We start from the raw sequence: 14,309 nt of genomic DNA, 5'->3' as shown, positions 1-14,309 counted from the left end.
GGAATTGGGGAGTGGGGGGCAGGACGCCCGGAATTCCAGGGCAATGTCCAGGCTTGGGAGTGGGGACCTAAATGCCTCTAACGCCGAAGCATGAGCAGAGAGTCGAAAGGCAAACTGCCAGGAAAAAAAATCAATCCTCTGCCCAAGGTCCAGCAGAAGCGGCCTCATTTACCTATAGGAGGCGGGCTTCCTCCTGCGGGGAATCCCTGGGCTGGGAGGAACAGCAGCCCTTCCTCCTGGCAGCCTCGGAGACTTCAGCAGGTGCTGGCACAAGCCCTGGCTGGGACGCGGGGTGGGAGCAGGCCCAGCATGGGGGCTCAGGGGCAGGAAGCGGGACGCCAGGGCCCGGGAACACGGACACCTGCATCATTGGGGCCAGGGAGGAATCCTACAGTGGCAGGGGGCTTGGGCTGTCTCTTTCTCTCTTTGTCCAGAGCCTTATGTAAGAGCTTTTCTTGGGAAACAGGAAGTCCTGCCTGCCAAGTTCAGCACACAGGGAGTAGTGCAGGCCTTATTCCAACACACCCGGCCTGGCCTTAACCCCAGAACTCAGCCAGTTTCTTGCTTCCGCGACCCTGGTTCTCCTCCCCACTGACGCCCTCCCCTTCTTTCCCACCTTTGGTCTCTCTCAGCAAACTGCCCCAGAGATCTCGCCTGTGCCCGGGCCAGAGGGTCTTCCACTCTCACCCCTTGACCCTCAATGCTGCCCAGCTCGTCCCTCCATCCCGGTTCCTGGCACCATGCCCCATAGCCAGCCAACCTTCCCTCCCCCACTTCTGGGGCCGCCCTGGGGTTCCTGTGCTCTGGCCGCTCCTCCTGGGTGTCACTGGCAGCCCTGTCCTTCTTAGAGAGACTGACAACAAATTCTCCTGAGGCTGGAGGAGGGTGAGGGGTCTCAGGACAACACTGGCCCTGCAGCGGGGTGCCAGGAGCACCAACAGTGCCCCGAGCTTGCTTTCTGCCTCCCTCCTTTTTATTCTCAAGTTCCTTTTTATTTCTCCCTTGCGTAACGCCCTTCTTCCCTTCTGCACCACTGCCTGCACGCCGACCCTCCCCGTCACCTCCTTGCTACCCCACTCCTGAGGCTACAGCTGTTGGCAGGGTCCCCAGCTCATGCCGACCTCATCTCCTTCTTTACTAGCCCCCAAAGGGCCCCCGGGAGACATGGGGGGCCCAGTCCGAGAGCCGGCACTCTCAGTTGCCCTCTGGTTGAGTTGGGGGGCGGCTCTGGGGGCTGTGGCTTGTGCCATGGTTCTGCTGACCCAACAAACAGAGCTGCAGACCTTAAGGAGAGAGGTGAGCCGGCTACAGAGGACCGGAGGGCCCTCCGAGAAGGGGGAAGGGTATCTGTGGCTGAGCCCCCGGGAGCAGGTGAGTGAGGGGAGAAGGGTGTCTGGGGGAGAAGGGCGTCTGGGAGAGAAGGATGGGTGGCAGGGTGGTCTCTAGGCCTCTTGGTTCCAGCCGCCTGGTCTGCAAAGTTTTCAGTGGGTGCAAGAGAGGGTCCCAGGTTTGGAGGTCAAGGGAGCAACCATTTCAGGAAAGGAAATTGTTAAAGATTAATGCTTCTCGTACCTAACAGATCCTGGAGGACAGCCAGCACCAAGACTCAGGTTGCTGGGGAAAGGTGCAGGAGAGATGTGAAGCATTCCCGGGGCGGGGGAGGCCTGAGGGAAAGGCTTTCTGGGACCCTTGCATCTCAGCCTAACCCTGACCCTCTTTCCGTGAGCAGAGCTCTGATGGCGTGGAAGCCCGGGAGAATGGGGAGAGATCCCGGAGAAGGAGAGCAGTAAAACAGAAGAGTGAGGCCCCCGGGGTGCAGCAGGGGTGGGAGGTGATCAAGCAGCACCGGGATTTGGAGACTGAGACCCTGAGCCAGGGGTGAGGGTGGAGGGCTGACAACAGGGCAACGGGGGTAGGTGGGCGCTGCTGAGATTTCCTCCTTCTCTCCCCAGAGAAGCGCTCAGTCCTTCATCTTGTTCCCGTTAACATCACCTCCAAGGGTGAGCACTATTTTCAATAATGGCTTTTGAGGAGAGGCAAAATCTAGGAACTGTGGGCCTGGCACCTGGGCCCAAGAGAACCTTAGAGCAGAAAGTGTCTGAGTGTGCACAGAAACCCTGACTGCCACACTCCTTGCCTCCAGAGGACTCTGATGTGACAGAGGTGATGTGGCAACCAGCTCTCTGGCATGGGAGAGGCCTGGAGGCCCAAGGATATGTCATTCGAGTCTGGGATGCTGGAATTTATCTGCTGTACAGCCAGGTAACCCCAAACACCCCCTGAGCCTCACCTGAGGGCCTGGAGGCCTGTTCTCCCAAAGCCTTATGCCCCAGCACTGAGGGTTCCCAACCCCTATGGATACCCAACTTAGAGGGCACTTCTTCATTCCTCGGCTCCCTTGTCAGGGCTCCTGAGGCTGCCCAGACCTGAGCCACACTATCCCGTTTTCTTCATCTCCTCCCTTCCCTGCCAGGTCTTGTTTCATGATGTGACTTTCACCATGGGTCAGGTGGTATCCCGGGAGGGCCAGGGAAGGCAGGAGACTCTATTCCGATGTATACGAAGCATGCCCTCCAACCCCGACTGGGCCTACAATAGCTGTTACAGCGCAGGTGAGAGCCTGAGAGGTGGGTGAGCAGTTGAGGGTGGATGCGAGGAGAGCAGGGGATCTCTGACCTGGGGGCACTGGTTGGGGGGCTACAGCAGGGGGTTGGAAGAAGCGTGGGTGTAGAGGCAGAGCTGAGGAGTGAAGGACCGAATACCTTGGTCCTTACAGGAGGCAGAAACAAGGTTGAGCTGGAGAAGGGAGGGTGAAACATCAGAGTATCTTCATGGCCGTGCTTCACTGAGCATCTCTTTTCTCCCTTTTCTCAGGTGTCTTCCATTTACACCAGGGGGATACCCTGAGTGTCATAATCCCCCGGGCAAGGGCGAAACTTAGCCTCTCTCCACATGGAACCTTCCTGGGGCTTGTGAAACTGTGATTGTGTTGTAAAAGGTGGTTCTGAGCTTGGAAGACCAGGGTGGGTTCATTTTGGAGACAGCCAAGAGCTGACTAGACAAAAGACAGGGAACAGTCAGGAACAGAGGCCTCTTCTGGGTTTGACTGGAATCCCAGGTTTGACAGCTCATGACTCTCCCTTCCTCCCTTCTCCCCCCCAACCCCACCCCCAGGACTTTGAATTCATGGATATTAAAGAGGTAGTAGAATATCTTGCTCTTAGTCTCCATCCAGCCCCAAATTCTTGAGGGAGTTGGGCGGGGGTGGGAAATGCCCGGCATTGTCTAGACTTGCTCTGGGTCCCACTGGAATGCTTCCAGAACAGCACCACCATCTAGCGGCAATCTGAGACAATGATCCTGCCTGTTGGCAGATGGCCACGACTCCTTCCGCCACTCAGGAAAACTCCTGGTTCTTTACCCCACACCTCTCTCTAGGTATCCTCTGCCTCTCCACTCCACAAGAAGCCTCATCTTCACTCTCCTCTCTCCATCTATTGGGGCCCAGTTTCCATCACTGACTCCAGAGGTGTAATTATTATGCGCCCGTCTGCAGAAGGTACCCAACGACGACGGTGCCCTTGCAGCCACATCATTACTCTTCGGGTGCCAACTTTTGCCTTTCACGCTCTCCACTGCCCTGGCGCCGGCAGGCCACTCTAAGCCTCTCTGGACTGGGAGGGGAGCCGGGGAGCCTCGGATAAATCGTACGCCCTAGTCCTTATCCTGTATCACTCCTCTGATCTCTCCTTTCTGCGCAAGCCCTGCCTAAAGTTAAAAAATAAAAGAGAATAAATGGAACCTCGGATCCATTTCCCATGCTGCTGTGCCTCAGCTCCGTCCCCGTACCAGGATCTCCCGGCCCTCCCGGCCCTCCACCGAAGCGCCTCACTGGACCGAGACGTCTCACTGAACCGAGGCGTCAGGGTCCTCAGCTCAGGCCCGGCGGCGCGTGGAACGCAGGGCTACGCAGCGCGGGGGCGAAGGGCGGGAGAGCGGCACGGGACACGCAGGCGCAAAAGAGCGAGTGGAGGCACCGCCCCCCACGGCTCGGGTTAAGCGGGTGTGCGCAGGCGTGGGGGTCATGGGCGGGACGGTCCCGTGGCGTCTGCGCTCTCGCGCAGGCGGGACTAGGCGCGTGGTGGCCGCGGCGGCGCTGTTCGCCGGCTGTGACGTAATAATTGTGCGCCACCACCGCCGGTGGGCCTGGGGCTCGCGGGAGGGGAAGGAGGAGGAGGGGGAGGTGGTGGAGGTGGAGGCTGAAGCAGAGCGAGAGGCGGCCGCGGCGGGGCGGCTCGGCGGGGCGGCGCGCGGCCCAGAAGCGTTGGAATCCTGAATTGAGACGGCTACGCCTGAAGACAGCAGGAGTGGCGGGGCAGCCGCCGTCGCCGGAGAGATGAGCCGGGAAGCCTGAGGCCGGAGACGCCCGCCCTCGGGCCTGTCCGCCCGGCTTCCCCGCTCCCGGTGAGGACGCCCCCTCCCCTCCCCCCAGCTCTGCCACGGCCTCTCCCATTCCTGGACCCCATTCCTACCTAACCGGGGCCCAGGAGGCCCTCGAAGGGGCTTTTTAAGGCCCTTGCGCGCCGAGCCGCCCGAACCTGTAGGATCCTACCGGTGCTGGGACGTATTCTGGTCCCCGGGACGGAGCAGGAGAGGGGGCTGGGCCAACCTAGCTCGGCTCAGTTCAGTCCCAGCGCGCCTTGATTCGGCTGCCTAAGCGCCGCTTCGGTTCTGTTTCAGTTTCCTCTAAAATCATTCCCTTTCCATTAGATTTTACCACCTGAACCATAGCCATGGTATGGTTCCTTCCTGAGACTACCTGAGCATGCCCACACACCCCACTCATTCCACGGTGATGGAGACCTCTTTTCCCACTCTAGGTCACGGTTTTCCTGCGGAAATTGTGTTCTCCTCAGGTGTCTCTGTACCATGTCAGGATTCCCGTACTGAGCCTTCTCCGTTATTAGGCTTTCAACTAGGACATTCCTGGTGGTACTAAAATAGAGAAGTGGAGCCTGAAAATACTAGGTTTGATCTGGGGATCTGAGAAATAGGAGCCTCGAGGCCTGCCGCTTAGCCATTCTTCCTTGCCTCTATCTGGGCAGGAGAGAGATGATGGCACAGACTCTGAAGGGCACCTTGTGGACCATATTAACTAGGAAGATATGAAGTTAGGAGTTTTGAAGTTTTTTTCTCTTTTCCTTAGTTTATTTGCATTTGATTGCAGAAGAGGCGTGCTGAGGAAGAGAGGCAGAATCTGGAGTGTAGGATGTTTGGATTCTGACGCTCTAACCTTTGTTTTACAGGTTACTGGAAGATGAAAGAGACTATACAAGGGACCGGGTCTTGGGGGCCTGAGCCTCCTGGACCCGGCATAGCCCCAGCTTATTCAAGTCCCAGGCGGGAGCGTCTTCGTTGGCCCCCACCCCCCAAACCCCGACTCAAATCAGGTGGAGGGTTTGGGCCAGATCCTGGGTCAGGGACCACAGTGCCAACCAGACGCCTTCCTGTCCCTCGGCCCTCTTTTGATGCCTCAGCTAGTGAAGAGGAGGAAGAAGAAGAGGACGACGAGGATGAAGATGAGGAAGAGGAAGTGGCAGCTTGGAGGCTGCCCCCCAGATGGGGTCAGCTGGGAGCCTCCCAGCGGCCTCGCCCTCCCCGCCCTGCTCATCGGAAAACGTGTTCACAGCGCCGTCGCAGAGCTATGAGAGCCTTCCGGATGCTGCTCTACTCAAAAAGCACCTCGCTGACATTCCACTGGAAGCTTTGGGGGCGCCACCGGGGCCGGCGGCGGAGCCTTGCACACCCCAAGAACCATCTTTCACCCCAGGAAGGGGGTGTGACACCACAGGTGCCATCCCCCTGCTGTCGTTTTGACTCCCCCCGGGGACCACCTCCCCCCCGGCTGGGTCTGCTAGGTGCTCTCATGGCTGAGGATGGGGTGAGAGGGTCTCCACCAGTGCCCTCTGGGCCCCCCATGGAGGACGATGGATTAAGGTGGACTCCAAAGTCTCCTCTGGATCCTGACTCGGGTAAGGTGGGAATGGGGCAGAGGAGGGCATGGGGAGAGCTAAGATCCTGGGAGACCAGGAGCCTCTTGCTGTGGCGAGAACTGGGGTCTAAGGAAAGTAGGAGGGCAGAGAGAGGGAGGGTCCAGAACAGCAGTGAAATGTCTTCAGCTCCGTTTTGAGCAGGAACTAAGTCTGGGAAGAGAGTCAAGGCCGGGATACAGGATCCATAAGTAGGTGTCCTGTGCATAGATGAGAAAGGGAGTCGTGGTTTAGTGAAGTCAGTCATGTCCGCTTGAAGTCCCACTTCATGTGGCCTCTCAGGATAAGTGCCCCTGCGTGTACATTTCTAGAGAGTGCCGTTCTTATAATGGTGGGATGGGATCTCTCTGAGTAGTGGAGTACATCACCTGGACAGTTGTGTGTGACATTCTCACTCAGAGTATTTCTCTTTCGGAGAACCCCACTAAACAACTTCAAGCTTTCTTTTTGTTTATTTATTTATCTATTTTTTAAAAACGTGTATTTATTTTGGTTGTGCCGGGTCTGAGTTGCGGCAGGCTTTCTATTTCTTTATTAATTATTTGAGTATTTATCGAGCCTTTGCTGTATGCCAGGTACTATGCTAGGTGCTAAGCATATAGTGGTGAGAAATATTTCTGAAATTTACATCTCTCTGAATTCCTAGTGTTTCTTGCTTTCCTCCTGTTTATGAGTACAGGCATACCTCATTTTATTGCGCTTCGCTTTATTGCAATGCAAAGACATTGCATTTTTACAGATTGAAGGTTTGCGGCAACATCGAGTAGAGCAAGTCTGTCAGCGCCATTTTTCCAACAGTATTTGCTCAATTCATGCTTGTATCACGTTTTGATAATTCTCGCAATATTTCAAAGCCTCCACCCATGAAAAGATTACAACTCACTGAAGGCTCAGATGATAGTTAGCATTTTTTAGCAGTATTTTTTTTTTTTTAATTTTTTTTTTTTAGCAGTATTTTTTTTTAATATTTTTATTTTATTGGCATATAATTGATTTACAATGTTGTATTAGTTTCAGGGGTACAGCAAAGTGATTCAGTTATACATATACATATATTCATTCTTTTTTTAGATTCTTTTCTCATATAGGTTATCACAGAATATTGAGTAGAGTTCCCTGTGCTCTATAGTATATCCATGTTGGTTATCTATATTATGTATAATAGTGTGTGTATGTTCATCCCAAGCTCCTGATTTATCCCTCCCCCCACACAGTTTCCCCTTTGGTAACCATAAAGTTTGTTTTTGATATCTGTAAGTCTGTTTCTGTTTTGTAAGTAAGTTCATTTTATCTTTTTTTTTTAATTAGGTTCCACATATGAGTGATATCGATACTTGTCTTTCTCTGTCTGACCTACTTCACTTCGTATGATAATCTTTAGGTCCATCCATGTTGCTGCAAATGGCATTATTTCATTCTTTTTTAAGGCTGAGTAATATTCCATTGTGTATATATACCACATTTTCTTTACCCATTCCTCTGTTGATGGACGTTTAGGTCGCTTCCATGTCTTGGCTATTGTAAATAGTGCTGCCATGAACATTGGGGTGCATGTATCTTTTTGGATTATGGTTTTCTCTGGTTATATGCCCAGGAGTGGGATTGCTGGGTCATATGGTAGTTTTGTTTTTAGTTAAGGAACCTCCATACTGTTCTTCGTAGTGGTTGTACCAATTTACATTCCCATCAGCAGTGTAGGAGGGTTCCCTTTTCTCCATCTCCAGCATTTATTGTTTGTAGACTTTTTGATGGTGGACATTCTGACTGGTGTGAGGTGATACCTCATTGTCGTTTTGATTTTCATTTCTCTGATAGTAATGTTGAGCATCTTTTCATGTGTAACAAAGTGTTTTTAAATTAAGGTATGTACTTTTTTTTTTTAGACATAATGCTGTTGCACACTTAATAGATTATAGTAAGCATAAGTTTTACATGCACCAGGAAACCAAAAAGTTTGTGTGACTCGCTTTATTACATTATTCGCTTTATTGTAGTGGTCTGGAAGTGAATCCACAATATCTCTGAGGTATGCCTGTAGTAACTTTTCCTCTCTGTCTTTTATAACCTCTTGGACATAATTATCTCGTGCTTTAGGGTTTTCATCTTTTAGAGTTTATATTGGTAGATTTTGTTTCAATTCATCCTTTTTGTGGTCTTATAATTTGGGTGCATCATTTAATCTTCCCATTGGCCTTTGATCTGAGCCAGTTTCTTGCCTCCATTCTGTTTCCCCTCCCCTGCAGGCCTCCTCTCTTGTACTCTGCCCAACGGCTTTGGGGGACCACCTGGGCCAGAAGGGGAGCGAAGTCTGGCACCCCCTGATGCCAGCATCCTCATCAGCAATGTGTGCAGCATCGGGGACCATGTGGCCCAGGAGCTTTTTCAGGGCTCCGATTTGGGCACTGCAGAAGAGGCTGAGCGGCCTGGGGAGAAAGCTGGCCAGCACAGCCCCCTGCGGGAGGAGCATGTCACCTGTGTGCAGAGTAAGGAACCCTAGAGGATCTAGTCTCTTTCCCACAGCTGACTCCTAGATCAGAGTTTGGAGGCCTTACCTCACTCCTCTCTCCCTCCTCCACTCAGGCATCTTGGATGAATTCCTTCAAACTTATGGCAGCCTCATCCCCCTCAGCACTGATGAGGTAGTAGAGAAACTGGAGGACATTTTCCAGCAGGAGTTCTCTACACCTTCCAGGTGAGGCATGAAAGAGATGCTCTTTGGAAGAGGGCTGGGACCGGGGAGATGGGGTGAGAAAGCTGCTGCCTTTTCGGGGAGGAGGAGGAAGCTAGAACTGAGGGGAGGAATCTGCAGGCAAGGTGCCAAGCCCCTGTGAGCCAACCGGGAGGGGCTTTACGTGGGACCCTGAAATACCACGTGTACCTAAGTATTCATGTGCCTCTTACTGGGGAGTAAGCCTTTAGCAAGTCCTCAAAAGGACCCATGACTGAAAAAAAGAAAAAAAAAAAAAAGGTTAGTTTTAGATTCTTATTCTAGGCAGTAGAAGGTACTTCTGTGTGCCCTAGCCCCCTCGTCTCTTGTGTGACCTCACCCTTGGCCTACCCAGGAAGGGCCTGGTGCTGCAGCTGATCCAGTCATACCAGCGGATGCCAGGCAATGCCATGGTGAGGGGCTTCCGAGTTGCCTATAAGCGGCATGTGCTGACCATGGACGACCTGGGGACCTTATATGGACAGAACTGGCTCAATGACCAGGTAAGGAGGCGTGCAAAAACAGGCCCAAGAGGGGATTCAGGGAGCAGGGTGTCTGGGGCCCTCTGCATGGGGGAGCCCTGTACCCATGCCACACCCTCCATGGCAAGTGGCCTCCCATCTTCTCCCCAGGTGATGAACATGTATGGAGACCTCGTCATGGACACGGTCCCTGAAAAGGTAGGCCTAACCAGATACTTCAGTCCCTGGAAGAACTCCCGCAGTTTTAAGCAGCTTTTTCAGTCCCTTTCATCTCTTCCATTTTACATAAAGAGAGTCTTTCTCTCTGGGGAGAGGCAGTAGAAGGTAATTTGTTCAATTCAAGTCTGTAATCTTGGTCCTGAACTTAACAATTTTAGTCCTTTCCTCCAGTCTGTAGTGTTTTTCCCCTATGGCTAACCCCACAGATTGGGGTGGGAAGCTATAAGATGAGGTTAAAAATAGTTTGTTTTTACCCTCAGTGAGTTGGACTAGAGTTTGTTGAAACCAGTCCTCAGAGCCATAATGAAATGGAGTGGGCTGGGGAGAGGACACTTAGCAGGAGGGCCTGAGGTCTTTTCATTCCATCCAGTTCTTTTGTATCATTGGCACAGGTGCATTTCTTCAACAGTTTCTTCTATGATAAACTCCGTACCAAGGGTTATGATGGGGTGAAAAGGTGGACCAAAAACGTGAGTTATGAATTCACATCTACTTGTGTAACACCTTGCCTCTAAAGAAGAGTTCTGTTTCCTGTGAGCCCTTTCCTCAATCCTGTTCATTCGAACTTTCAAGTATTTATTAAATGTCTTCTGTGTGCCAGGTGCTGTTCTGGGCACTAAGGATACAGTATTAAATAAAGAAAACTTCTTGCCTTTATGGGGTGAGAGTAAATATGCAAGTTAAATTTCAGCTAGTGATAAGTGCTATGAGCAAATTAAAACAGTAATGTGGTAGCATGGGGGTGGGTACTTTAGATTGGGTGGTCTGGGAAGGCCTCTGTTAGCTGAGACTTGAATGACAAGGAGCTAACCCTGTGCAGATCTGGGGCAAGGGTGTTCTAAGCAAAGGGGACAGCAAGTACATGGGACACAAAGTGAGAAAACGTTTGAGGGTCAGAGGGCCTGTGTGGTTGGAGCAGAGTGAGCAAAGGGAAAACGATAGAAAATTTGGTCAGAGAGTAGATAACGTGAGGCATGGAGGGTAGATTTTTTTTTTTAACAAATAAATTTATTTATTTTTGGCTGCGTTGGGTCTTTGTTGCTGTGCACGGGCTTTCTCTAGTTGTGGCGAGTGGGGGCTGCTTGTCATTGCAGTGCGCGGGCTTCTCATTGCAGTGGCTTCTCTTGTTGCGGAGCACGGGCTCTAGGTGCGCGGGCTTCAGTAGTTGTGGCGCACGGGCTTAGTTGCTCCGCGGCATGTGGGATCTTCCTGGACCAGGGATCAAACCCACGTTTCCTGCATTGGCAGGTGGATTCTTAACCACTGCGCCACCAGGGAAGTCCCGAAGTGAGGGTAGATCTTATTCTTTGTGTTCTGAGAAGCCATTGAAGAGTTTTAAGCAGGGTGGGAAGTGCCTCATGTTTTAAACTCCTGTTTCAATGATAGATTGAAAGAGGCAAGAGTGGAAGCAGGCAGGCTAAATGGAGTAGCCAAGAAGTCCAGATGAGAAACTTGGACCAGAGTGGTAAAGGTAGAAATAGAAGTAGTTTTATCTAGGATAAATTTTGCCAGTAGAACCAATAGGACTTTCTGATGGATTGGACATGAGAAATGAGGAAAAAGATAAGATTCAAGGGATGATGCTTAGGTTTTTGGCCTAAGTTCCTGGGTAAAATAATGAAGGGGAAGGGGAGCCAACTTGGCGGTGCGGGGGGAGTTCTTTTCCCCTGTCCAGTTAGTTTACCTGCCCTCTGATTCAAAGGCCAGGAAATATCTATAGTGAGTTAGGGCCGTTGACTCCAGCATTTCTTAATTCCTGTCTCCAGGTTCAAGAGCTTACACCCGCAGGGACCTGGCAGGCCTTCTTCTGGTAGAGGCAGGGTGACATGCAGTGGAAAGAACTTGGCTTTCTATATGCCGGTGTTTAAATCCCACCTCTGCCATTTCTTACTTCTGTGACCTTGAGCAGTGACTTTACTTTTCCAAGCCACAGTTTCCTGATGCGAACTTTCTCAGAGGATTGTTGTGAGTGTTAACTGATCGAGCATCTGTTAGGTGCCATGCGTTGTTCTTAGTGTATCATGGATATTAATCTGTATAACGAACAGGTGAGGGTAGGTACTGTTATTTTCACCCTCTTACAGAAAAGGGAACTGAGGTACAGAGAGTTATTAAGTGGTCATATGCTAGTAAATGGCAGAGCTGGGTTTGAACCCTGAGAGTCTGGCTCCAGGATCCTGAGCCTGGGTTCTTAGCTCTACTAAGCACTTGTGCCTTTAATGTGTGTGAAGTACCTGGCCCTGTCCTGGGCTCTCGAGTGTTTGTTGTGCGCCACCTCCTCCGTCCTGCCTTCCTCCTTAAGCCCAAGAATCCAGACATCCAGATGCTGAGCCTTGCCTCGCAGTCTAGGGGCTGGGTATTGAGTTCTCCCACTTGGCTCCTTGCCTGCTTCTCCTTTAGAACCCTCCTGGCAATAGACAGGATTCCTGTGCTGTCTTTCCTGACCTCCAGCACTGCTTCCTTAGGTGGACATCTTCAATAAAGAGCTACTGCTAATCCCCATCCACCTGGAGGTGCATTGGTCCCTCATCTCTGTTGACGTGAGGCGGCGCACCATCACCTATTTTGATTCGCAGCGCACCCTGAACCGCCGCTGCCCTAAGGTTTGAGAGGGAACGGGAAAGATGGGCAGAATGTGGGGAGGAGATCCAGTGGCAAGGCATTTCAGGCAGAAGGGTGGGTTTGGAGGCTCTGAGGAGCAACCTGGGCTTGCTGCCTGTGACCACCACAACTTGGGTTCAGTTGGGAAATGTAGGGGCATCACTTCCTCCTTTTCTCTATCTACATAGCATATTGCCAAGTATCTGCAGGCAGAGGCAGTGAAGAAAGACCGGCTGGATTTCCACCAGGGCTGGAAAGGTTACTTCAAGATGGTCAGTTTCTAGAGGAGGGTTATGGGGGCGGTTTTGGGGGCATGGTAGGAGGCAGAAGTTGAAGCCATACGTGTAGGGTCTCCTCTAGGAGAAGGGCTTACCTTCTTTTTATTCTCTAGAATGTGGCCAGGCAGAATAATGACAGTGACTGCGGTGCCTTTGTGTTGCAGGTAAGCAGATACCAGTTGGGTTAAAGAGTTGGGAGGGAGGCGGGAAGCTGTCTCTCATTTGGCTCACAGCCACTTAGGGAGCGGGAGTAAGCTTCTGTGTTAGAATGCAGAAACCCTGATTTCATTGTCCTCTCTTGGTTTCTCCATACCGCATTGGGACTGGGTGTGTGGTCCTTGGTCTCTGGCCCTGATATAGCTGCCTCCTGATCCCCTAACGCAAAGTATTTTCTCTGTTAACACTAGGTGTTTTATGTATCAAATAGGAACACTGGCTTTAGAGTCAGACTTCTTTTGAGCCCCAGTCTATGGGAGCTTGGCTTCCTTTGTGAAATGGGAATGTTCTCGGAAAGATCCAGTGAGATGTGTATCATACAAAATATGTAGCACAGGTCCTGATTTGGGGGGGGGATGCTCAGTAGATGGTTCTCATGGCCTGCTTTGTTAACACCCAGTATTGCAAGCACCTGGCCCTGTCTCAGCCATTCAGCTTCACTCAGCAGGACATGCCCAAACTTCGTCGGCAGATCTACAAGGAGCTGTGTCACTGCAAACTCACTGTGTGAGCCTCGTATTCCAGGCCTCAAGCCCATTCATTAATGGGCAGGGGGACATGGGAGACCCTTCCTTCCCAAGAAACTCCAGTTCCCTTTGTCTCTAGCCTCTTCCCACCCAATTCCCTTTGGATTTTCATATTTAAATGTTTTAATTGATTTCTGTATTTTTTTTTCTTTGAGAGAATATTTGTTGATTTCTGATGTTCAGGGGTTGGCCATGGAAAATCCCCTTTTTCCTTCTGTCTACAGGGGAGTATGGCCTTGTGGCCTGGGTGGGGCAGTCATCTCCCTTCCATGTGCAGGGCGGGGGGGCAGCAAAATCTGTGCTGGGGTGGTGGGCGGGCAATGGGATTACTGCCTGCCAGATCTTCAAACTTTTTTTTATATATATATATATATAAATACCATGGTCCTTCTCTGGTCAATAAAGGATCCTTTGGAGATACATAGTGGTGGTCTTCCTTAAGGGGCCTCAAACTAGTGGATATGCTCTCCAGCTTTCCTCCAGTCAATGCTGTTAGCTACCCTTTCATGGGTCTTGAGACTTACCCCGGGGGCCAGCTTTCCATCCCTGGCTCAGACAGTGCCAAGACCATGTCTTCAACCAAAAGAATCCCCCAGCAGGGGGAGCCAGGGCTGGAAGGAGGGAGAGTAGGTAAGCCTCAAAAATACGGGAGCTTGAGAGGTGCTGAAGTTGGGAAAACAGCATACTTAAGGGAGCCCACCAAGATTCATGACAGCAACCCCAAATGCTCTTAAGCCCGTTACGTCAGTTCCTTCATCCTTTCTCCTTCCAGCCCGGGGGTATGGCCCTTGATTCCATTATCCCTGTACATTCGGAGTTGGTGTCCGATTTATCTTTGCTGCAGGAGAGAACAAAATAAAATGTGGGTCCAGTGGAGACCTGGAGCAGAGGTAGAAGGAAGTGCTGCTCCCGGGAGCCCGGAAGTCCCTGGAGGCTGAAACCTCGCCCCCCTTGCGTGATAGGGTCTGCTAGGCCACATGACCAGGGCACTCGCCTCCGCACGTGTATGGGTGCAGGGCACCAAGATGGCTGCCAGGCCTCGAGGCCTGAGTCCTGTATGTCACTTCCGTACCGGCAAGAAAGGCGGGCCCTTTAGCCAATGAGGCCGCGGGGCGGGCCTTCACCGTGATAGGCACTCAAGCTATCCAATGGTGGTTGCATGCCAGAGCGCCGACGAATGAACGTCACGCCGGGTTGCTGAGCGGCGGCAGGCGGAGCCGAGGAGACCA

General features: G+C 51.9%; 2 protein-coding genes across 9 annotated transcripts; both read left to right on the top strand.

The window, feature by feature from the left end:
* Positions 1-45: 45 nt before the first annotated feature.
* LOC149744796 (tumor necrosis factor ligand superfamily member 13-like) lies at positions 46-3,801 on the top strand. Of its 7 annotated transcripts, none has more exons than XM_089899921.1 (7): positions 46-1,371; positions 1,730-1,799; positions 1,953-2,000; positions 2,144-2,262; positions 2,474-2,612; positions 2,875-2,998; positions 3,439-3,801. In XM_089899921.1, the coding sequence occupies exons 1-6, from the start codon at positions 1,114-1,116 to the stop codon at positions 2,982-2,984; spliced, it is 744 nt and encodes a 247-aa protein (XP_089756047.1). In that variant the 5' UTR covers positions 46-1,113; the 3' UTR covers positions 2,985-2,998; positions 3,439-3,801. The 7 variants fall into 7 exon arrangements, with proteins under 7 accessions (XP_089756047.1, XP_089756046.1, XP_089756051.1 ...); XM_089899920.1 differs by having other exon boundaries at positions 2,875-3,023; XM_089899925.1 differs by adding an exon at positions 1,580-1,624 and having other exon boundaries at positions 2,875-3,801.
* Positions 3,802-4,247: 446 nt separating this feature from the next.
* LOC149744795 (sentrin-specific protease 3) lies at positions 4,248-13,500 on the top strand. 2 transcript variants are annotated; one of them, XM_089899886.1, is made up of 11 exons: positions 4,248-4,464; positions 5,307-6,032; positions 8,294-8,533; positions 8,631-8,742; positions 9,113-9,260; positions 9,390-9,437; positions 9,851-9,928; positions 11,924-12,061; positions 12,248-12,331; positions 12,451-12,501; positions 12,954-13,500. In XM_089899886.1, the coding sequence occupies exons 2-11, from the start codon at positions 5,318-5,320 to the stop codon at positions 13,062-13,064; spliced, it is 1,725 nt and encodes a 574-aa protein (XP_089756012.1). In that variant the 5' UTR covers positions 4,248-4,464; positions 5,307-5,317; the 3' UTR covers positions 13,065-13,500. The 2 variants fall into 2 exon arrangements, with proteins under 2 accessions (XP_089756012.1, XP_089756013.1); XM_089899887.1 differs by lacking the exon at positions 4,248-4,464 and adding an exon at positions 4,472-4,931.
* The last annotated feature ends 809 nt before the right edge of the window (positions 13,501-14,309 follow it).

The sequence above is a fragment of the Delphinapterus leucas genome, chromosome 19 (assembly GCF_059928025.1).
Source record: "Delphinapterus leucas isolate spDelLeu-1000000601 "Yukka" chromosome 19, BTC_Dleu_Yukka2, whole genome shotgun sequence".
NCBI classification, from domain to species: Eukaryota; Metazoa; Chordata; class Mammalia; order Artiodactyla; family Monodontidae; genus Delphinapterus; species Delphinapterus leucas.
Note: the sequence above shows the minus strand (reverse complement) of the source record. Positions and strands in the feature narration are given on the sequence as shown.